Genomic DNA, 23,893 nt, shown 5'->3' on the forward strand with positions numbered 1-23,893 from the left:
AGTCAAAATACTGTCTGGAGTGGGGACCTAGAAATTTTGTTGCCATGAAAATATGACTATAGGTCAATTATCTTACTGTATAAATAGTGGACAGCCCAAGAGCCCCTTTGAGCTCTCCTGTATGGCAGCGGGCTGCACGCCAGGATCTCCCCTTTGGTGAGGATGCTCACTGAAGGTTCTACTCCTCGAGGTTGAGAGATTTCTTGCCGCAACAAATTCCTGGTTCTACTCCTCGAGGTTGAGGGAATCCTTGCCGCAACAGAGTTTCGGTAAGTGACTAATAGCATGCTAAGCTTTGAATTTTTATCTAAGTAATGTAAAGGATTAATTGTGCATATATAATCCTTTAGACATAAACCGTTAACCAAGTCTGGGACTAGGATTGGATCCAGCCGCACCCAGACTCCTCTCTGAGAAGGAGTTTAGAAAGCCAGGGGGTCCTTTCTGAACCTCGTGACTCAACGGGAGGGTCTCCCTGACAGTTCTGTCTGACCCTGTCCTCTGTGCAGTAAATAATAGAGTGTACCCTGACATCGAATCTTGTAAACACTATCGCATTTACCACTGGTTTTATCACACTACTGGTTTTGTTAAATCACTGTTTCACCTTAATAAATATTTCTCTGCTTCACTCTAACTAGTGAAGTTAATCACTCCATCCGCGACAGCTCCATTTTGCCACTTTATAGTTTTGATTGCTATAGTATATATAGTAGCATAAAACTACTATATTTTACATATGTCAAACCACTGGAAAGTGCTTTACAGACTGTACTGAATGGGAGAGCATCATTCACAGATCTTTTTTTATTTAGTATGTACTCAATGGCTGTCTGTATAATGGAGAGGCAGACTGAATCCAGCCCAAGCAGCTTCTAAGTTTCCAGGTTAATAGATAAGACAATGAAGACAAACCCAACTCATTTATGAAGGTCAAGTTGTTAACCAACCTTTGAAAAGCTTAGCTGAAGTTAAGTTTGCCCATTAATTACATACCAGAGTTTGTCCAGTTATGGATATACTCTTGGTATAGTTTGCCTTATTTAAGGCTCTAAAATTTTTCATTGAATTTACAGAATCTACTTACAGCTTAATTATAAGAGGGACCATGTGTTATCATTTATTTCAGAATCTCCTAACGGATTTCAATTGCTAGTTTTAAGTAAAGAATTTCTTGGTTATGCATATCCTTTTCCTTACTCCTCATACAGTTTTTCTAATAAAAGCCTATTTATAAGGGATAGCATCTAAAAGAAGTGTTTTTTCTCAACATAGTGATTCAGAAGCAGATTATTTTCATTCTAGTTTTGACATTTCCTTTGGAGGCTCCTGAATTGCAATCTTGATCAAATTTCCAACATGGGGAGAGAAGAAATCAAAAGAATGAATGATATATTGAAAACTACAAAGCCCTGAAATTTGTCAGGTATTCTACACATATTCTACAATCCACAAATGACATAGTATTTTTCCCTAAAGTAATCATTTATAATAGTTATATTTTTAAACAGGTCAAGTAGCAAGATGTCTTAAATACTAAGACACTATTTTCTGTTTAAGTAAATAAATTTCCCCTGTTAATAGATAAGATACATAAAAATACAAGTGGTGTGAGATAGAACTCCTTTGGGATAACATCATTCAGTTTCTGCAGAAGCTGTATCCCCAAAGAGAAAAATTTGCAACAGATCTGGAAGTAATTAGAAAGTATTGTAGTGTTTTGGTGAAGGGGGAAAAAAAAAGAAAGAATAAGAAAAAAGTAATTGAAATCTAAATCTGATGTAAGAAGGAACTACACTGTAAAAATTAATGTATTTTTTTTAAAAAAATTGTATGGTTTATTGAAGAAATCTGCCACTCACAGCAACACAGCTGTGACATGCTTAACTACGCTAAGGGAACAAAGACCAGCTAACCAAGCACAGATCTTGTCAAACATAACACATCTTCATTCATTTCATGTTAAAATAGACTAGAGTCCAAATGAAAATGTCTGTTTTATGAAAAGTGAAAATCATTATATGTTTATTATCAATTATCTAGAAAAAAATATATTTGGTTTATATAAGAAATAAAGAAAACAAAGCCTTCAAATTAACCTAAATTTTAATCTTGTGAAGTAGGTGATACTAGGAGAAAATAAAACGGGTGCAGGGAAACAAGTTATAGTACAAGAGAGATTCTGAAAATACAGAGTAGAACTTTTTGTTCTTCTCCGAATCCACAAATGATGCACTATCCCTACAGGAGTTCCTTTAAAAAATGTATTTTTCACAGAAACTCCAAATTCCTTTGGGGGAAAGGCCTGATTGCATATCCCTCAGAGTCTAAAAGGCTGCCCATATGAACTGAATTATCCATGACATGTACCTTCAGACATTTGTAATGTGATATTTCATGTAAATTTAGACCATACCTTGGACGTGAGCTGCTGGCAATGTTGATTTTATTCAGGAGCTCAGATAAGAAAAAAAATTCTGACATCCTTGCTAATCTGTAGTCGTTAACATGGAATTTCCAACATAAAGAGCATAAAAGCATCTAATTTGCTGTAGCAAATGAAAGGAAAACAAACTTTGCATTTCCCTTTCCTTTTCAATGTCTAAAGTTACTCTGTTCTGTACAAACAAAATTGTACTTTTCAAAGGTTTTTAATATCCTCATCTATCTTTTGAGTGACACATTTCAAACTTCCCCACATAATCTGTAAAATGTCATTCAATTTGAATATGAAGGATTTACCCGTGTTAGGAAGAAAAGCCCTAGTTACATTAGGATTATTAAAAACCGCAGTACTTTATATAGTCTTTCCAGTCCATATTACCCAATTTATCATATGAAAAAGCTCAGGTAGCACTATCTGTTTGGTTTTTTTTCTTTAGAGATGAAAAAAAATCCTTTTTCCTTCTTTTGCTGTGTACAACACCTCCTAAACTACTAATTCCAAGTTCTATTAGCTATAGGGTGGATTACAATAGTTCGATGTCTGCCATTCTCTTCTTCTAGCCATAAGTATTTTTATAGCATTTCTCTCAGTTTTTCTTTTGACAATGAATTTTAAAATGTAAATAGAAAAAAATTAACTACTTTTTTTTTTTTTTTTTCCTGCAGAGTATAGAACTACAGACATGACTGCACCTACAGGAATAAGTACAGTATTCTGTGCAGATGCAATTTACAGAGGCCATACTTTTGGAGTTAGGAAGGTGAGGGAAGGAAAATGCAATTTGCACCACTACAGCCCCCTATTGACCAATTCCTGTAGAAACATTTAACATCACTCCACCGACAAACAATACAGCATTAGCTTCTGAAGTATTTAATAATAAATGGACATCAGGGCACAATCTTTTCTTTATTTAGAAGATAAGAAAACAACCTTGAAGTATCACATGGGGTATAACAATGAAAACCTTGCAATTTTCCCAAGTAATCGGGCAGATGGAAAATAGGTCTCCCAAGTAAACATAGAAGAAAATGAATTAATGTTCAAACTTGAAAATGATTAGGCTTTTCACATTATTTCAGGTATAAAATGAAGCTTATTTTTAAAATAGTCAAATACTTTGAAATAATAGATAACAGGTATTATAGTCATAAAAATAACAAATTGATTTAGCTGCATTTGTTACATAGCTTTACTGGGATGTCTAAAGAAAAAGCATTGCAGAAAGAGCTTAAATTTCTCTCTCTTCCTTTCAATCAATATTTGAGGCAAAGTTTCATCTCTAGGGCCCTTAATGGCAGGAATTCCTGGAGCCAGCAAATGAGTAATGTTAAACCTATGATTAGATGATGAGGCCATCAAAGACACTAGACCCTAATGCTACATTCCACTTTATTCCTGAGAACTGCAGTAAAACGAAAGGCTTGAGAAGAAAGGACTGTAAGTTATTCCTTCCCTCAAGAAAAGGTTTCAAAAAGCTGCTAAAAAAAAAAAAAAAGTAAAAAAAAAAGTTGTATGACAAGAACATAGGGCTCAAAAGCCTTAATGGATCTTTTGGAATTTTCTTGGAACCAAGGACTTCACCATTAGGTAACAAATTTTTCAAGTGCCCTGCTGGAGAAGGTTTGAAGTTCAAACCCCACTGAGGTTTCCTGCCAGGGATGTATTTTTGTTTTACTTTTCCCTAACCAATATTCACCCTGGATAAAAGAGGGGGGGGAACCATAAAGGAAGAGGAAAAAAAAAAAAAAAGGGAAAACAAGATTTAATGATTTCCTTATGAGACAAGCCTGAAGAAACACAACCTATGGACTGGCAAAAAGCAGGTAAGTTGGAATCCCCTCCCCCAAAACCAGTTGTAAATGTTAATTATTTTCAGATAGATCCCTCAAAAGTAGATTTTCATTGCAATTACCATTAGAAACTCATTTGTTTTCAGTATATTTTTTGTGCATGTTCTCAATGTGTAGCAGAATGTTCAAGTAAAACTACAGACATTTTCCTTGGTAATAATATAACAAGTTAACCCAGGAATTTTATATATTAACTTGGTTTGAGTTTAACTGGTATTGTAAATCTGGGGGGAATTTGGTAAATGAAACGCTGTTAATAAGTCTTTTAGAGAAGTGTAAAAACTTGTGAAGTTATTTGGATCTGTCAGGCCATTATATTCTTCTCATATTTTACAAAATAAGCAAAATTCTAAAATGTCTGTTGGTAACTTACAACAACGCAATTTAAAGTAAAAGGCTATAAATATGAATTTAACCAATAACACTTCTGACAAAACAAATAAAATTAAAATTGACATGTAAACAATCCAAACAGTATGAGGAATTATTTTAGTTTTGAGTATTTTACTTGTGAAAGCAATTCAAAATGTTAATTGATTCAGTTTTCTGAGAAACCCATTACTGCTATGCAAAAAAATAAATAAATAACCGCAGCGTTTTTTAAACAGAAGTGCTCTACTTCTGACAGTTCCTGACGACTACCTAAGCCATGTTCCTCTGCTTTTTATGTATTGACAGCTATATAAAATACACAATAAATTATGTCATGAATATACTAAGAGTAATAAAGACACCACAAAATAAGGTTTTAAACAGTTACTAATACAGAGATAGATTTTAACATAGAATTATAACAACACTATCCTATTTATGCATTCCAAATTAGAACTGGCTTGAAAGAGTTCATGCACATAAAAAGTGCATAATGTACATCCACACCCTTTTCAAAACAAATGTACGCCCTGTGACTATAGCAACACTATGGAATGTATAATAAAAATTAAATACACAATGTATATGCTACTAGAAAAGTTTAATTTGTGTTTTCTTACACTGTAATGGAAGAATGAAACAAAGAGCAAGATATGATTCTTAGGCTGGCAGTAATCCAGCACTATGCAAAGAAACTAATACAATTAAAACCAGAGAAGGTCTTACCTGTGAACAAAGCAGCATAACAAGTTCAACCACTGAAGTACTCGACTTCATACAAACCAGACCTGCAATAAATAGTCAAAAAAGAATTTAAAATGTTGGTGATATTTATTTATTATAGTTCCATGGTTTCAGAAATTCCATAAGATATCAGGTTTACTGAAACAAGTTCCAATCACAATTATCTGAGAATTTAAGATTCAAACTCATTTAAATGTTCAGAAAGCATCAAAGCATCACCTGGAATAATTTATACTAGGTTCAGGACAAAACATTTTTAAATTAGGTCTTTTTGGCATTCAGCTCAGTTCATCATTTAAATGAACAAACAAATAAATAAATAAATAATCCCAAGCAATTTAATATATGATAAGGATAAGAAACAATCTTATGAAAATCTTATTTTCAAATGAAAACTAAATCATGTAAATTCTTAAGAGTAACCTGATTAGATACTAACAGGTAGAGAATAAGGCCTCTGCTTAGAAATTATTTTAATTTTCATCTGGTAATTGATATTCCTGTAACTGAAAGCTTGAATATTAATGAAAGAGGCATTCATGTGAAATCTTATTTTTATTAAAATTATAACCCATAATTTGTACTTCGTGTTTCTTAAAACAAACTTTGAGATATGCAGTGCAATTGTTACTCATTGTTTTGTAATACCTAATAACATTGCCACTATTGTAAATACTTATTTGGAAATGCAAATTTACTTTCTGAGAGAAGGAAATCATATCTAAGTATTTAAAAGATGCATTGCAAAGAGACAAGGAGGAAATTACACTTCTACTCTAAACTATATATGGTAGCTTCTGTCATCTAAAATTATATAGGCCACACATGTTGGTTTAGGGCATGGAAACACTTTGGTTGTTTCATAAAAATGATAAATATACAAATATAAAGCTCACAACTAAGGACTAAATAGGAAGCTGAAAAGCAAACTGATGTGCTTTAAGTAGGTTTCTACAAACAGCGATTAGAGACAAAAGCACTCCTACACAATAGCACGTATATTTATTTCCGAGTAGTGGATAAATACCCTTTTGTGCCCATTTTGCTAACAACCCCATCCTTATTGTACAGTAACACAGTACAAGCTGTAAGAAGCCACTAGCATTCCATTCTATCAGATATATGGGCAGACAGTTAACTAATGAAATAAGAGGCAGATGTGCAAAGCTCATTTAGGGAGACAATTGCTGTAATTGATCAGCTATTCTCATGCTCAAGTGCTAGAGGATCAGAAAGATTAATGGGATACTTATCACCTGCAGGCTACCTCCACTGTTTGAAAGCTGACAAAGAAAATCCAAACACAAGACTGAACTCTACAGTTAAGCCAATGCAGGTAGCACAGACATATCTTTTTTTTTTTTTTTTTTTTTTTTTAAATAATAGAATATTCTCTGGTTTATTATGAATCCGCCTCACAGTCTGTAAAACCAAACAAAATATCTTTACTGTCACATGTTCGCTTCTTTCAAAATCAAACCTCAAGTGTATTAGGACACAATCGAGTCAAAATAATGCTCTTAGAAACATATTCCCATGCTATGGTCTTCTAAATTTGTACGTCTTTACCTCCTGATTTTACATCAAAAGAACAAATGTCTCCATCATACGGAGTTATGAAAAAATAAACCCATTAAATTATATAATGAATGTTTATGCATCAGCAATAATTTCTTTGTATCTTCACCAGGTTTCCAAAAACAATAGAAAATTTAATGCAAAATATAAATTTTAAAGAGAAACACATAATGAATATTTCTTGGCTCAATTCATTAAATTAGAAGTTTTTAACTTTCAAAGATAGTTGGTGTAGCTTCAAAGGATATGAAAGCAAGTTTGGAGCATGGATCAAAATAAACATGCCTAAAACAGCACAAGGCTAAGATAAGTACTCACAATTATCATCCAGATAATAATGATGAGTCTTAATGACACAAATGCTGTATATACAATAAAACAGGACTCTCTGAAGGAAGTAATAATTATGTTAGTGAAAAATTTTCTGTTTACAATAATACAAATGTTTATATACTATAATTTTCAAAAGGTTGATGATTTTATGGGTTGAGTAAAATGATAATCTGATCCAATCTTTTTTCTATTTTTATGGACATTACTTGATAACTTTTTGTATATCACATCTAATCAAGTGCCAGCTTGGATGTACCAATCTAGCATTGGAAAGGAGAATCAAATTTTGGTGATACTAAGAAAAAGAAAGAGGAGGATACAGAACTGACATCTGGTTAGCACGGCAGCACATCCATTAGTTGTAACCAGCTCTCTAATTGCCTGCTGATGAAACAACCATTGATAATAGCCATTAACACCTCTCATAACCAGCAGTATTCAAAACTTGACATTCGAAGAGGCTGGTTTTCATGTCAAAAAGAAACAAATAACTATTTTAGAGACTGTAGCACTTTTCACATGTGAAAATACAGAGGGAGAGCCTCATAAAAAAAGCTCATGGTATCAAAGATGGATGCAAGGAATACCCTTTGCAGAGAGCTTAGTCTACAGCAGAAATTAAGTATGAAGCACTTGCTATAAGTAAGCAAGAACAGGAGCAGCCATAATAGAAAATAGGGAATCCCATGCATTTTGATGGGTAGGAAGTAGGAAATAGGCACAGAAATACTTTCTGTTCACCTTTAAGTATTTATACCATACATTCCTTGAAGTAAAGCAGAATACAAAAACGAAACATTCATAGCAGGGCCACCATTTCACATTATAAGTTTCTTGCTTATCAGCCTCCAGCTCCCACTTCAGGGACTCCTTCCACTCAAATCATACATGGAAAAGTGTGTGTCCTCCATTATATGCTCCATTTCCTCCTTTCTAGCTGCCAAGGGCTCTGTTTTTGTGTTCCTGCTGCTTCTTCCCATTTTTGTTTTTTCCTGATTAAGCAGGAAAGATTTGAAAGAAATACAGACTTTTTTATTGTTACGCGAAACATAATTAATCTTCCAAGTTTACTGTCAGAGCTGATGTGGAGTCAATAGTGGAGAATGAAAAAAACAGATCAGACCAAATGGAGGAAGATCCATTTCTGCCTATGTGGAAAAACTGTCACAATGCAATCTCTGGTTTATGAAGATCCCACATAATCAAAAGAAGTTAAGGAAGAATCATCATCCCTGTCCTGCTGAACTTATCCTACACAGACCAGAAAAAATAATTTTAATAATCTTTTGGGTTTTAAATTTGTGTGATCCTCTGTTCTAAGAAGTCGAGCTTGTGTGAGTTGCCTCACAGCTTTTGGCTTAGTACAGACACTAAAATAATCTCCTTCAACAGACAGTGTGTATTCTAACAGAAAAAAAAAAAAAAAAAGAGGAAGAAAATGTTCTGCTCCCATTTTACAGACAGAAGAAAAGGCACAAACTGGCTGAGGAATCTTAACAGAATACCATTTGTAGCATGAATCAGAATAAAGATCAATTTCCTAAGCCCCAAATGCACCAACAACTTCATTTATTCTTTCTCTTTATAGTTTTGCAGTATTTCACAGAGATTTTAGAATGTGCAAAATTCTATTAGTTTTAATATAATGAGAAACAAAAACTATATCAAGCTTTGAAAAATAATGGCTTCTCTGATTGAGGAGAGCACATGAATTTATTTTTCAGCTCTCTTTCCCACCACTTAACACCAATAAGAAAAAGTATTCGCAATTCAAACTAAAACTGTTGCCTGCATTCTTCAGCTGCAGATAAGTTCTTCCTATACCATCTGTATCAAATGCCATTAAGGAAGCTAATGCAATTACTAAAATACAAGTGGATATTTCCTGCATACAGCAAGGTTAAAAAGGTCATTGTTCAACTGAATGGAGTACGTGCTTTTTATATTTGCTGTTCTTAGTACTTTTCTTCATGGTCTATTCTCAGTCCATTAAATATAGCCATCAAAATTCAGCAATTTGATGGCAACAATGACCACATATATGGATGCAAAAACTGGGAGCATCAAGTGCATGACCTTAGCTAATCTGGAATAAATGATGTATGCCTGGCAATTAACTTGAAATGCTCTGGTTTACTTGACTTCTTCTTCAATGTTCTTCTGTTGGCCCAAAGATATGCTAATTATTTCTTTTCACTATGACTTATTAATGTCTAAAAAAAGATTAATTTCAACTATACTATTTTAGACATGCCTGTGGCATTAATGAAGTCATGAGTTCAAAACCTCGAAGTTACCATGCTGAACTAGTCAGTGTGAATTTCTATTTTGAAGAAATCTAACATAGGCTGATAAAATCAATTTAAAAAAAAATCCTTATGAAATAAGATCACGGTTTTGAACTTCTTTTTATTATTATTAATACAATGTGTGTATGAGTCTAACTGAATACCACCACAATTTCATCTGGTCTTTATCAAGGTTTGCCTGCAGTTTCTTTTAGTGATTTTACTTTGTGTCAACTTAAACCCCTATAGGAGCTGGAATCAATTCTAATATTAGCAAAAACAAAAGTTAAATGTTTTTATATCTTATGTTGAACTCAGAAAAAAAGATGCAATTAAGTATACTTTAGAGCCTGAAGAAATCTTTCACTCAATTATAGTTTTTACTTATCGGAAAGTCTCAGGTATGGCTACATAAAAAGCTTGAGGAAGTTTAATCCATTTAGCCTAGTTCACAGAGAAAACTTGGCCTTTATTACTCCTGCAGTACAGCATGTCATCAAAACTACAGGAGCTTCATACAGAAACAAATACTTATGACAAAATGAAGACGTTATTATATGCCTTATTTTATTAATGTAAGAAAAGTGCATAAAATGTACTTAAAAATGAGCACGAGGACCTAAAACTAGATGGAAAAAATATCAGAAAATACTTGAATTCTCCTTTTTAACTTGTATTTTTGTAAGGTCAGCTATTTTCCATTTCCTACTGATATACTTTTCCATGTTCTGTTTCAAATTGTTCCCCATAACTACTGGTAACTCATATTGTGGTATCTCTTCCCATAATCCTCACTGACTTCTGTGCCAAGAGACAGAGGAGGAGTTTTCCACCACTCACAAATTGTGTCTCCATTTTTGACAGACCATTCTGCTATACTCTGTTCAACATTTGTTAGGAATGGCACAACAAATTTTCAAGGACAGTTCATGCTGGTGACAGAAACTAAGGCATGTTTTGACTCTGATTGTACTAGGAAAAAAGTGATGGTGATACAATGGTTGGAAATACAAGTTTTCCTTCAAGTTTCTTTGTTCTTGCAATATGTCTTTCTTCTGCCAGCAAAATCTTATGGCATATGTTTTCTTGATTTTTTTTTGCTAAATCCAACTCAGAATCAAAGAAGTAAACTTAGGGTTTCTTTCTTGACCAATAATAAAATTACTTGGATAATTTAAATTACATTATTCCCTCTCTGCCATATGTTGTCATTCAGAGAAACTTAGATTCGAATTGATGGTTTTAATGCTGCTGAGTTCACTACAGCACTGAAAAGAGATAGTGTGAAAGGAAAATTAAAGATATATGAAAAGTTTGAAAGTAAATACTAAGTACATAAAACTAATAACTGAAATGACAGATGTTCTTATTCCAACCAAAGCAGTTATTAGGAAAAAAAATAAGCAAGATGTGTATTAAACAGAATGTAACGTTTTGCAAGATTACACTCAAAATTGGTTTTAGAACCATACATATGTCACATGTTTTGTAGACATTTAAATTACACTAATGGTCTTAATTTATGAAAAGCAAAGGCTGGCAAATACTCAGAAATTGCAGAAAGTCTGCAGATGGAAATCACAGCCATGTTGCAAAATAATTACAACTCCATTTTTACTAGATTAAAGGAGTTACTATTCCAAAGAACGTATACTCCTAAAATGACAAAGGCAGGGTTATGGATTTAACAATTCCTTTCAGCAGCTTTGCATGGCAGAAGACAACATTACTACCAACTCTAGGGACTATCCTGACCATCCTTTGTATGGGCAGATCCCCTTTACAGAGCGAGAGAGTAACACAGAAAAACAGGATGAATGTGAACTTGATTCAGTGTTGTTGTAGGTGATAAAGAGAGTTAAACTTCTTATAAGATTTTTTGTTATGGAGGAAGGCACTGCACAGCACATGTAATATTTTTTACATCTGGTACCTGAAAATCTAGGAAAAGGTATCATTCAGGTTATCAAATGAAATTCCTTGAAAATATTATCAGAAATCTTTAGAACTCATCTCTTAAGATAAACACCTCAAATGAACACTGACAGGTCAACATAAAAAATAGATTTTAATCTATTCAAACCCAACTCAAACAGTTTGTCCCTTTAAGTCAAATTTGTAAAATAAAACAGATCTTAATACTAGGATAATATTTAAAAGAATAAGAATGCTATGTAATGGTTTCTTGAATTATTTTATTAAAGTAAGAAAACCTATACTTCTTCACCACTGCAGTTACTAAAAAGGAATCTAAATGAGGGCTATAAAATATCCAGATGGAATCACAGAATGGTAAAAACCCTTGAGAGCATACCCACAGAGAGCGGATTTATTACAATGTATACATGATTTGCTTTTTGAAATTACACACTTTCATACTGTGATCCCATAAGCTGTAATGATATTGACAAAACTGATGCTGGTGCCACATTACTCTGAAGAGTCTATTCCTTATACCAATATATGGAATTTTTGTTAATTTTCCAATAGCATTAATGTGATGCACAACTTATCATTCATCAGAGAAGGAGATCACTTTAGCTATAAAATAAAATCCACTACCACTGTTCAGTTTAAAGATCTCACTGAAAATTTTCCAAACTGATCTAGTTTTTCATTTAGCACATGTGCTAAAGTTTTCCTTGGCCAAGAGACCATTGGGACTTACTCAATATATGCATTTGTGTTTCTCTGTCCTTCTCTTAAAATAATATCTCATCGGATAGATCTCTCTTCAAACAATTATTGTGAAGTAGCAAATGAATATGCTTATCCAATTGCTATTCCAGGACAGATTTATAATTTATATCAATCTATCATATATCAACTGAGAAATTGTTCTAATTAGGATGAATAACAATTTTTTTTTTTCACATAAAAGATACAAAACAATTTTTAGTTATAAGAAAACAATTTCCTGTTAAGTCTAAGTGAATCAGATTTTTTTTTAACACTATGATACTTATTATATACTAGGATTTTATTTGGAAATGTAATGTGTTTCCTTTTCTTTTGAAGTCCCCTTCCAGAAAATGGATCAAAACAACCAAACCAGGGATCATACTGAATTGCAGCTAATCACATTAAAACACCTCTAATCTTGAAAATGTCTAAAAAATTGAACTATTATTTTTCTGTTGAAGTCTACTTCAGTTTCATGTAGACTTGAGTAATTTATAAACATTTATTATGGTGAAAGCCTGGAAGAACTAAAAAACAAACTACACTTAGTCAGAGGTTCTAGAAAACCCAAACCCCTTATTTATCCAGAAAGAATGTCAATGAAAAACATTCCACTTTTTTCACCAATACCCAACAGTCCACTGTGAAAATTAAAATATGATCCTGCAAGTCTTCTGATTTTCCCCTTATCCTGTGATATTACTCAAATAAGTGGCTCAAAGTTGTGGCTAAATCCCTGCCACAGCTGCTGCCTTGGACATTTTAATTCAATGGAAGGAGTAAGAAAAAAAATAACAGAAAAAGCCATTTAAAAATTAAATTTAAATGTGAAAATTTAAAGGTTTTTCAAGTTTTGTCATGTAATATTCTCTCAAGATGCCATTCCTTTCCTGATCAAGTTGCTATTTTTGTGATTAAATTTGTAGAAAAAATTACTAAACTAAAACAGCCAATACCAAAAAGTTGCCACATATTCAATAGATCTGGGAAAAAAAAAAACATCCTGAGATTTTATGTTCTACTGATCCCTCACAATTTTCTTATTTAAATGAAGAAACACTCACCCCTCTTTTCTCTTTTTGCTCAGTCCTTCATCTACTCTCAAATCAACGTCACAGGAAATGCACTTCGGAAGAACTACTTCAACAATGAATTACTTTCAAAGAAGTATACAGGCAGGAATCAGAACACTAATTTCACTCACCAACACAAGCAAATGTTTATACCTTCACTCCATCTATTATGCTTTTGCTTCATCTGAAGAACCTTTTATAAATTCTTTCTAAAGCTGTCAAAAGCTACATCCTGGACAAAATGGATCACAAGTATGATCCCAAATTACAGTATCTAGAATATCATACTTCCCCTGAAAATGCAACAAGGAATATAATTCAACTGTATTACTCACTGTTATTTTTTCCTTAGGTATAAGGTTGTGGTTTTTTTCCTGAAATTTATCAACTTTTACCTAGCTTCAGTCTATAACTTATTCCTATTTGATGCCCTATTTTCTGTGCTTACTTTTTCTTTTTTGTTTCTCTCCTCTTCTTTCAAGCACAGGGAATGACTTCTGTTCCCTTCTATCTACTGCTACCTTACAGTTCTTTGTTACATTCTTTCCTATTATTAGGAGGAACATTATCATTATGGCGTGACACAACTGAAATGTGCGAATGGTGAATTACAAAAAGGGAAGGAGAGAAAAGGATAGGCTGCACTGCAGTAAAACCACTTACTCTTTACTGGTCCTCCTTACTTCCTTACATTTCTTCTCTGTGGCAACCTTGGGGCCAAACTGAGACATCAGTGAATGAACCAGTGCAGCTACAAATAGGAAGTACAACAAAACCTCCCAGAACTCATGCAGGTTCCTACATTTCTAAGACCAAGAGGGCCAATATTTTAACTAGGTGTGATCTCCTGAGTAGCATAATCCACCAGCTAATTTTTGTGTCTAGTTGATCAAACTGTTGGGGAACTAATATTTAGTTTAGTTGCTAAATGTTTTCTGAGAATTTAATAACAAGGAAAAAAAAATCTCCATTTCCACACTGAACTTTGCTGACCTTAGTTGGCAGCCATCAGATCTTGCTGCTATCCTGAAGTCCTACTGACAAATGGTAATCATTCCAAAACAGTGTCTCTCAAAACACAGAGCCGTACCACAGTCATAGATCTCTTGAAATAACTTGTATTTCTTGTGTTTCAGTTTTCTTTATTTACTTGACAGTAACATTGTTATGGGCTCTCCCTAGACCTGCTTTGACATCACTTTGCCATCTTAATTTGACATATCACAACTGTCTCTATTGTCTGACAAGTTCTTTCAGCATGAGGGTTTCCCATTGCAAGAAAATCTCCACAGACAACAGCACTATTAGTATAAAAAGATTGGATCATAAAATTCCACATACAAACAGAGAAGAATAAGACATGATATAAAACAATATGTGTTTAGTAGGTTTGGCTTTTCTTGGAGAAGATAAATTTTAACACAAAGTTAGACTGAACACAGTAAATATATATTCTTTTAGTCCTTGAAAAAATAATGCCAGGTCTGTAGGGAGTCTGTTAACTTCTAGATAAATGAAGCTTGATGGTTCGTCAATGTTTATGCTATCGTTAACATTTTTTTTTCTCAAAACCAAAGGGCTCTATAAATAGGTATATTTTTAAGATTGAAGTGTAGCAGTTTCTCAAGTTAATTATTCAAGAGTTTTTGTGTAATATGCTTTGTTTATGCGTTGAAGGCATGGAAATAAGCACATCCATATCCAATACAATGAACTGTAGAAGTGCCTCTAAATCATCAGGACAAGTAAGGGAGTTTTGTTAAACTTGATCACTGATCAAAAGGTTTCAGTCCAGGTCATAAGAGAAGGTGATAAGTAGACACAGAGTTAAGGAATATAGAACGAGAAACTGCGACCAGCTCTAATGAGATTAGTTTTGTAAAGAACCTGGACATAAAGCTCACGGAAAAGGATTATTGGAGTATGTCTCATGAGAAATACATCTTTCAGGGCAAAATCTGATACAGAGATGTTATTTGCACCCAATAGTTTATCAGAGTTAGGTAGTTCTCTGGAAAACATTGCTGGGATAATAAAGTAGATTGATTCCATTTTTAAGCCTTTAGAGGACAAAGGGTGGGGCGAATACCAGCCTAACTGTTTCAAGTCCAAAATCAGGCAGAGTCCCCTGCTGAGTTCTGAATGATGAATTAAGTGGAATAAGAACCAGAGAACCTCTGCCTGTGGGGAGCTTCAGTCACAGCATGAACATCCTGTAGATACTGAATACCTTTTTGGCATACCACCTCGTTTTTCTTTGGACCTGGACAGTAGAGGAGAAAATAATAAGAGGGAAAAAGGTGGCTGGTCTACAGAAAAAAAATAATTGTACAACTTAGTCCAGTGTTACCATACAGCACTGATGTATACCTGATATGATGAGTCCACCTACAGGCTATGTTACAGTAGTGCCTGTACATGTTAGGAACTCTCAAGAATCTTTCAAAAATTATTTCCTTGAAATAACATTAAATATATCTCTTGCTACTCTTTTCGTAGCAGGAGGCAAGCTTATTAAAAAAAAAACAACAAAACAAAAGGCAAAAAAGAAAATTATTTTCCATGAAACCTGAGACTTAGAACAAGAAGGAAGACAGAGGGACATCTAACCTAGATGGTATTAGGAAAAATGAGGAGTATGAAATCATCACAGGGAGATAATTCTTTTAAAAAATTTAGGCAAAAGACCAGTCCTTTCTAGGCCTTATGGCTTGCAACTGGAATACAGGCTATTGGCTTGAAAAAAGAAACTTCTGAGAAAGTGACCAATACTGATGAAGGTAAGCAGGACCTGAGGACCACAACCAACTTCTCTTCTTGCTCATTAAAGGGTCCAATATGCTTTAAGAGAACAGCAACTGGTATTGTTTCATTGCTAATGAAGTAATGTCTATAGTAGCACTTCCAACAGTAATTTTGTAACTTCAAACACCTAGTGGTTTCTGCTTTTTCAAGGATAACTTTCAGAGCTTCTTTTCAGCAAACCTGACTACTTTACACTGTTACCAGCTTTTGTTTTCCTGAGGACATGTATTAATTTTTTTAAATTGATGCACTCTCTTAACCACTTCTGTTGAATATATGTAGTTGATCCTGAACTTTACAATTAGTCTCACATTTTCAGTCATTTTTTCTCCATTGGCAACGTAGCGGAACCACCCCAATTTCTGCCTAATGAAATCTCTATATATGTTGGATTGTAAAGATATCTTGATTATTAGTTAATGTAACAATGATAACATAATCAAGAACATATAACCTGAGTGCCAACAACAATTTCTACCTTTAAGTTACGCTGGGACCACACAAACCAAAGACAAAGGAGAGGGCATGAGCAGTTAACCTCTCTTACATAGTCTAATACATCTTAGTAAGTGTCCAATTCATTAGACAGGGATAAAGTGTCTCATATGTGTAATTAATTATTGGCAGGTTTACTTTCAAAAAGGTGCCAGATGCTATGCATTTCCTAGTTGCTATCTGGATCTCTGATCTATATGTTTCCTGCCATGTTAAACATCTGTTCAGAACATACTTGTGCACACAGGAGCTTCAGTAATTCAAGAGTTAAATCTTTAAAATCAAATGAATGTGTATCCTCTTCACTTTCTAGTGTTTGAAACTATATCCCTTTAAAAGTACATAAAGGAATAATACATGAAAGAAAAATGTTCTGTCACTGGTGTGGGAGTCATTGATTTCACTGGGATAAATAACAGAGACTTCTGCTATGGCACCTGCTCTTCAGTTCCCCTAGGAGAAACAGTCACTAGTAGCATATTCTGAAAAATAGTGTGGAAGTTGCAAAGCTTTGAAACTTGACTCTGCTGATTACGTACAAATAAATAGGCAGATCTGAACATTCATTTACCTTTCATTGTTTTTTTGTTCTTATCATCCAGACTTCTGCAAAACTGGTGGTGCTATTGTCTCCATGTGTATCTGATTCATTGATGTTGGATGATCTGATGGTTGGACTAGGTGATCTGAACAGTCCCTTCCAAACTAGGCCATTCTATGATTTTGTTTTTTAGTAAGAAACACTTTCAGTCCCCAAGTATTTGGAGAAACATGAGCATACTGTGGAGCCTCTCAGTAAGACACTAAGAGCTAATCATAGATAGAGAATTTCTTACAACAAATTTCTTACATGCCTATAAATAGCAGTACAAAGTTAATGAACTTTTTTTTTTCCTGTTTATGAAGGGATTACAACATGTGCAGGCAGGATTTCAATCGGCAGCGGCTTTTAAAATTATAGCCATTGGAGGATTTCAAGTTTTTGTGCCCTGTTTCAATATTATCCATTGTTTTCTTCATGGTAAAAACCAAATCATGCAAATTACTTGCAGAAATTCATAAAGTAAAAAAGGAAAATACATAAAAAACATCCAGTGCAAATCAACACGCAAAGTTTGTAACAATATAAAAAGTTATTCAATGTATTGTTAGTGATGATGAATGTTTTTAAACTTACTGAAGAAAAGCACTGTCTGTAACTCATTATTGTTCCAACCTCATCATCTAAACAGAGCTTGTTTTCGGACAGTAGTACTATTTCAGTGGGTTCTTTTTGCAAGTGTTTACAGTAAAAGATAAAAAGAAATCTATGAACAGGAATTCTACTACCACAAATTAAGGAAATCTGTCTTCCAGAGCATTGGGTCAGGCAATTCACTGGCTTTTAAGTGCACTGTGCTAAGCTGCCTGCAGCATCACCTATTACCAGACATAGAAGAATGTACACTGAGACACCCAAGGCACAGGGAAAGAAAAGAGAGGGAGGCAGCATGGCAGAGAAGAAATACATCATGAACTCCTTAGCCTTGAAAACCAATCCAGAGTTCCTGCCCCAGTACAAACCAAACAATCCATAAGATCCCTGCCTCTGACTGAGTAGAGTGATCATGTCCAGTGAGACACACACTGCAAATGACACTGCCCTGACCATTTCATAACCCCCTCCCCATAGAAAAGTTTTCAATGTTCACCTTGATTTCTAATAGGGATCCTCTGATGTCTAATAGGGTTGAGTTCCTACCGCTCTCTCTCTCAGTCCTGCTTTATCAATTGCTTTTGTGTTCCTTACACTGCAATATTCATAGTGTTGTACCAACACAGCATATTACATAGCTGCAAATGAACCAGATGAGATTTTCTGGAGTTAAAAGTTTTCCATTTATTCACTACATGATGATGGCCTACCCCAAATGATAGTGCAGATCAAATATTGAAGCTGATTAAGAAACACACATGTAACTACTGCCTCAATCAAGACATTATGGGGTATCTTTTCTTTAAACAGATACCTATATTTATGAATATTGTGTAAAAATAGCATCTTTTAAGCAGCCTCTGTAAGACTGCCTGAAACTGGCATTGAAAAGTTATCAAGGGAGTAAAAGGCTGAATCTCTTCACCCAGTGTGATCACATAAGCCTCAAACCTTCAAGAAATCACATTAAAGTATATATATGGCTATGCATTCATACACTTCCAAGAGCTCTAAGCTATAGCTGGAATGGGCCTTACCTAAGACTTTTCTGAATAGGCAAACCTCGTTATGCAGAGAAAGGAGAAAATGTCTCATTCTAAAATGAGCTTCAAGGTAACGATTATAGGACTTCTTAAATAAAAAATAAAAATCAGTCTTTATATATATATAAACACACATAGAAAATTAGAAGAAAGGCTTATTCATAGAGTGACTTGAACACTGACCGTCTTTGATGTTTCAACTGAAGATGATGTACTCCTGACTGCATCTGCAGTTGAGATGTAGTCAACCACAGAACAAGAAAAAAACCACTTTTTTTAAAACTGATTCCTTCAGGTGGCCAGCTGACACTCAAGTATATCCGTCTATGACCACGTGAAAAAATGCAGTGATGGCAATGTTAGAGCAAATTAAGGTTAATGCAGACTATCATTCCTTGCAAGGTATGGCACAGAGCAAATGGGGATTCACAGGCTCCAAAGTCACAAAGAAACCATTCATAAGTCCATTCAGCAAATACATGACATTTTTCCTCTTGAGAAGCTGAAGACTATTTAGAAAGAATGTTTAAAACAGTCATAAAGACTACAAGTAACATTGATCTCAATACTTGGCGGTAAACCCCAGAAAAGTTTTCCAATGCTATTTACCCTCATTAGGCATTCAGTTCATAGAAAGGCGAAGACATCCCATAGTATCTAACTTCTTCTTATCTCTTCTTTTCAGTATGTCGACAAAATCAAGCTCCTTACGTTGTACTTCATGGAGTTTATCTCCCATCCATCAATCGCTCCTGTGCCCTGCTCTTTTGTTCCCTGTTCAGTGTGTGCATATTATTCTTGAAGTGCTGACTGTAGAACCAGACAGTAGGACTTCTGCTGAAGTTGTGCAGAAAAATTAAATAACCTTGTCATCCATTCTCCCTAGGCATCCAAGTATTGGACAAGTCTTTGTTGCCTCGGCATGGAGGTAAGAGAGCCCGGAGTTTGCTAATTGCTATAACAATCCCTACATTTTTTGAGTGGCTTCACCCCTCATCTCCTACACTCTAGGTATAGTATATGTTCTTTGTTCCTAGAGATTGGACTCAGCATTTGGCTGTGTTGAAATCTGGCTTTTTCTTGAGTTTCAGTTATTCCATAAAAGGATTCAACATATCTCTCTAGTGGAATGTCTTTGCTTCTCATTTTGTATACCTCTGTCTAAGCAGTTCGTTTTGCCAGGAACAATTCTGCACCACGCTCAAGGCTGTTAATAAAAATATCGAGGTAGGATCCAAAAGTGGCTCATATAAATTTCAGCACTATGAATAGCTTCAGTTTTTACTTATGTGCTGGTTAATTCCAGTTAATGCAAATTTTAAATTCATAACACTCTTTTTTTATCCCCTTTCTCTCTTACTTGGTAATATTTAGTAATAGATTTATTTTGTTCAGAATGTTAGCTACATGCTGTGCTACAAACTGGTAAACAATTACCAAAAGTCTGATTAGTTGAAAGAAAATGTGCCTGGACACAAATAAAAAGATTTTGGACACGACAGAGTGAGATAAAAGAATGAGAAAACAATATGAAAAGGAAAATGAAGTTCTGCAACAACATGCAATCTCTCTGCTTTATATCATCTGTGCTCCTGGGCACAACAATACAAAGGTTCTGAGAGGCTTCTAAGAGGAAGCCAGGGCCCATGTTAAGCACCAAAAAAAGTATACATTTTTTTTCCCAGAAAGTATAAGGGATTTCCAGATTGCTACAGTATCTTAGGGAAATGGTTGTCCTGTTTTTCCTAATACAAAACTCAGTATTGTTCAAGGAAATCAGAAACGAATTGCGCCAGTATCGGTAGATGCCACAGCGATGCCGCACTTGTGGTCTTTGGGAGCTTTTAAAGTAGTGTCATTTAGCATCTAAGTTCTATCTGTGGTTTCCAAAGGAATGTTTTGGGCAATGTTTCAACTGTTTCAAGAAGCCTCCTCTCACATAGCATACAAAGCTAGTCCATCACCACAACTACTGAATACTTTCATAGGGCCATGTGGTGAGTTAATGAGGAGAAACAGATTCTGCTCCTATCAGCACAAAAACGTTTTCTGTTTCATCTGATTTCAACTGTGTGTGTATCAGAAACTTTTCAAACGTATGCCAAAGAATTTGTAAGAGCTCCTTTGGAGAAGGGCTAACTCGCTGAGCTTCTACCCATGTAATGATACAGGAAAACGAAAAGCATTAGTAACATTTGTTTGGTATCTCACTAAATGGAAGGGAAAGCATTTTATGTGACTATGGATCTTGGAACTATTGTAACAGTTTGGGACACTCCAAAAATAGCTGTAGTGAAAATAGTTTTACCCATCTGTGCTTGACAAAAAGAGGATATAACTTTTCTTTTGGATACAGATCAGATTACACTTGCCTGTAACATTTTCACCTAAAAGCTAGAATGTTGTAATGCACTTTACATGGAGGGAATTTGCAGACCATATGGAAACTAGAGTTAGTGAAAACATATCTGTGCAAGTGTTAAATGGAAGTCCACAAAGAGCATTACTAGGCTTAAATATGTGACCTACACATATTGCATGTTTGTTTCTAATTAGATTCTATATGGACAATTTTAACCTTTGCAACTTCTGTTCTCTGAGGCATTGAATGAACCTCAGCTGATGAACCACAGTAGTGTTGGGCTGGTTTTGGTATACTCTGTTTGAACTATTTGCATTAGACTGCAGCTCAGTCCTTTTAAACCTCTCATGGAGGACACTTATTCTGGGAAGTTGAAATATTTGGAATATAGTAAGATACCTTTGAAGAGAGAACTGGTTGTAGAAAAAGGGTCAAAAATGAGTACTATTTCAGTAGGTAAACAAAGATTTTTACTAATAAATATGTTCCATAATGTCAGATCACTACTTGATAGAGTTCTTCTGCCACCAGTCACATTTTGGAATTTACAAGAACAAACATGAAAAATTAACAATTTTGAGTATGAGTGGTCCAAGTTCTTGGTCTGAACTGATCAGATGATTGCAGCCAGTTCATTTCAACTCCACTCAAGAGTTAAGAAGCCATTGCTGAGATGTTACACATAATTTCCTCAAAGAATAAATCAGCCAGTCTTCCATGAGGCAGAATGATGGTACAAGCTAAAGGTAAATGACGTGGCATGGTATGACTACAAGATTTTTCACCAAAAGTTTGAGACAGCTGAACTACTATAAAACAGTGAAATCATAACAAAGTTGTATGCACATTTCCAAATGTATATTAACAACACCTATCTCAAAGCATCAGATATTCTGGAAAGCTTCCATAATTAACCTGCTTTTCTCCTCCCTTCTCCTTTGTGCTCTCTCTTCAGTATGTAAAAAAAAGTATGGACATTCTTGCCACATCTGAAATGATTTAGTAATTCTTACATACACACACGCACAAGTGCACCAAGGGAAAAAAGCCCACGCCATCAAGGATGCCTGAAGGCATTTAGATTTCAGCAAAAACTGATAGGGGAAAGGCTTCATAGCATATGGAGGGTTTGAAAGACAGCAAGAGGAGGGAACCTATTTTTATGTTTCAAGATTGAATAATCAGAATAAAAGGACACACTTTTTAGAATGCAACAGATATTTTTGTGGTGATCAATTTGAAAAACAGACAGCACCTTCAGACTTGATTAAATAAAGTTTATTTGCTCCTTTTCAACTGTTATAACTAAAACCTTTACACATAAAACAACAATTAAACTATTTCATATAAAACTGTCAGGCTAATTACTGCTTGCTGGTAAAAATCAAGTTTAAATTATCAAAGCCCCACAGGAATTCTATGTACTCACACATCTTGAATTGCACAACTAAATCCCTCTTTTTTGCAGAGTCATTACATGGAGAGCTCTTTCAAGCACTTCATGGACCACCATTGGCTTTCAGTAAACAATGGCAGCAGGAAATTTATCAAAGTAAATCAGGTAATGGACTAGGAGAGAATTTAGGATTCCCTTTTAAAAGGAACTTAACTAGGCAAGAATTCAGTTTAGTTAAGATCAAGGTCTCATACAGGCAATAAAGAAAGAAAAGATGAAAAGTACACAAGACTATAAGAGCAGCTCAGTTCTCTCTGAAAAAGAAAAAAAGCCCAACTATCTTAAAGGGAGCAAAGAAAAATTCAGGCTCTGAGGCATGTAGTGTAAAAATCTAAGATGTGCTTGGATTTTTTCTTTACAGATTGTAATTTCAATATCTAGGGAAAAAAGGACTAGTTCCCAGAAGTCAGAAACAAGACAGCAAGTGAAGAGAAGGTGAGAAAAAATATTAAGGAAACGTACATTAAGGACAGTACTTATTTTGGAATTCAATGTTTGGTTCATAAACATTGATTCCTGATGCTGAATGGGATGGCTGAGTCATAGATGGGACAAAATTTGGAACAGCAGTCCAAATGGGTAGTGGAAGAATGCTACACCCAACAAAACCATGTCTCTGTCTGGACAGGCAATGAGATAAACTCATATTGCCATATAGTCATGGGGTTCCTGTGGCCTCTAGCTTTTCGTTCTTTGCCACATGCTAGGAACTACTGGAACCTTGTTAACACCACAAATCTGACCAAAAGATGAAGTCAGAAAAGCACCAGTGAAGAAATTTTTTCATCTATAAAAGAGTTTAGGTGAAACCAAGACAATTTTATTTGTATTGTATAAAAAATATAGTGCAATTAAGCAATTGTCAAACAGAAAAGGATAACACTGCCACAAATTTTGCAATCAACTTCACTGAAATAAAAGATTTAAGAATGGAATCCATCAAATATCTCACAGCTATCTCAATGTTCTCAATAAGCATCTCAGACCATTAACTTAAGGTGTCATTAAGTGAGAACTGCAAATTACGTTCACACTTCATATGCTTTGCCTCAAAGAGACTTTTTCATAGAATCATAGAATTCTTTAGGTTGGAAAACACCTTTAAGATCATCAGGTCCAACCGTAAACCTCTCATTAAGCAGCAATATTGTGTGTAAGAACAATTTTG

The 23,893-nt window shown here is 34.6% G+C and overlaps 1 protein-coding gene across 9 annotated transcripts in view; it reads right to left on the reverse strand.

The window, feature by feature from the left end:
- Positions 1–23,893, reverse strand: part of NBEA (neurobeachin) — a 506,029-nt gene that overhangs the window by 264,863 nt on the left and 217,273 nt on the right. For all 9 annotated transcript variants that reach the window (XM_014965903.1, XM_014965897.1, XM_014965904.1 and 6 more), the window contains one exon: positions 5,398–5,459. In XM_014965903.1, the coding sequence (XP_014821389.1) occupies positions 5,398–5,459 (62 nt within the window). The remainder of the gene's footprint in view (positions 1–5,397; positions 5,460–23,893) is intronic.

The sequence above is a fragment of the Calidris pugnax genome, unplaced genomic scaffold, assembly GCF_001431845.1.
Source record: "Calidris pugnax isolate Ruff unplaced genomic scaffold, ASM143184v1 scaffold20, whole genome shotgun sequence".
Classification (NCBI taxonomy): domain Eukaryota; kingdom Metazoa; phylum Chordata; class Aves; order Charadriiformes; family Scolopacidae; genus Calidris; species Calidris pugnax.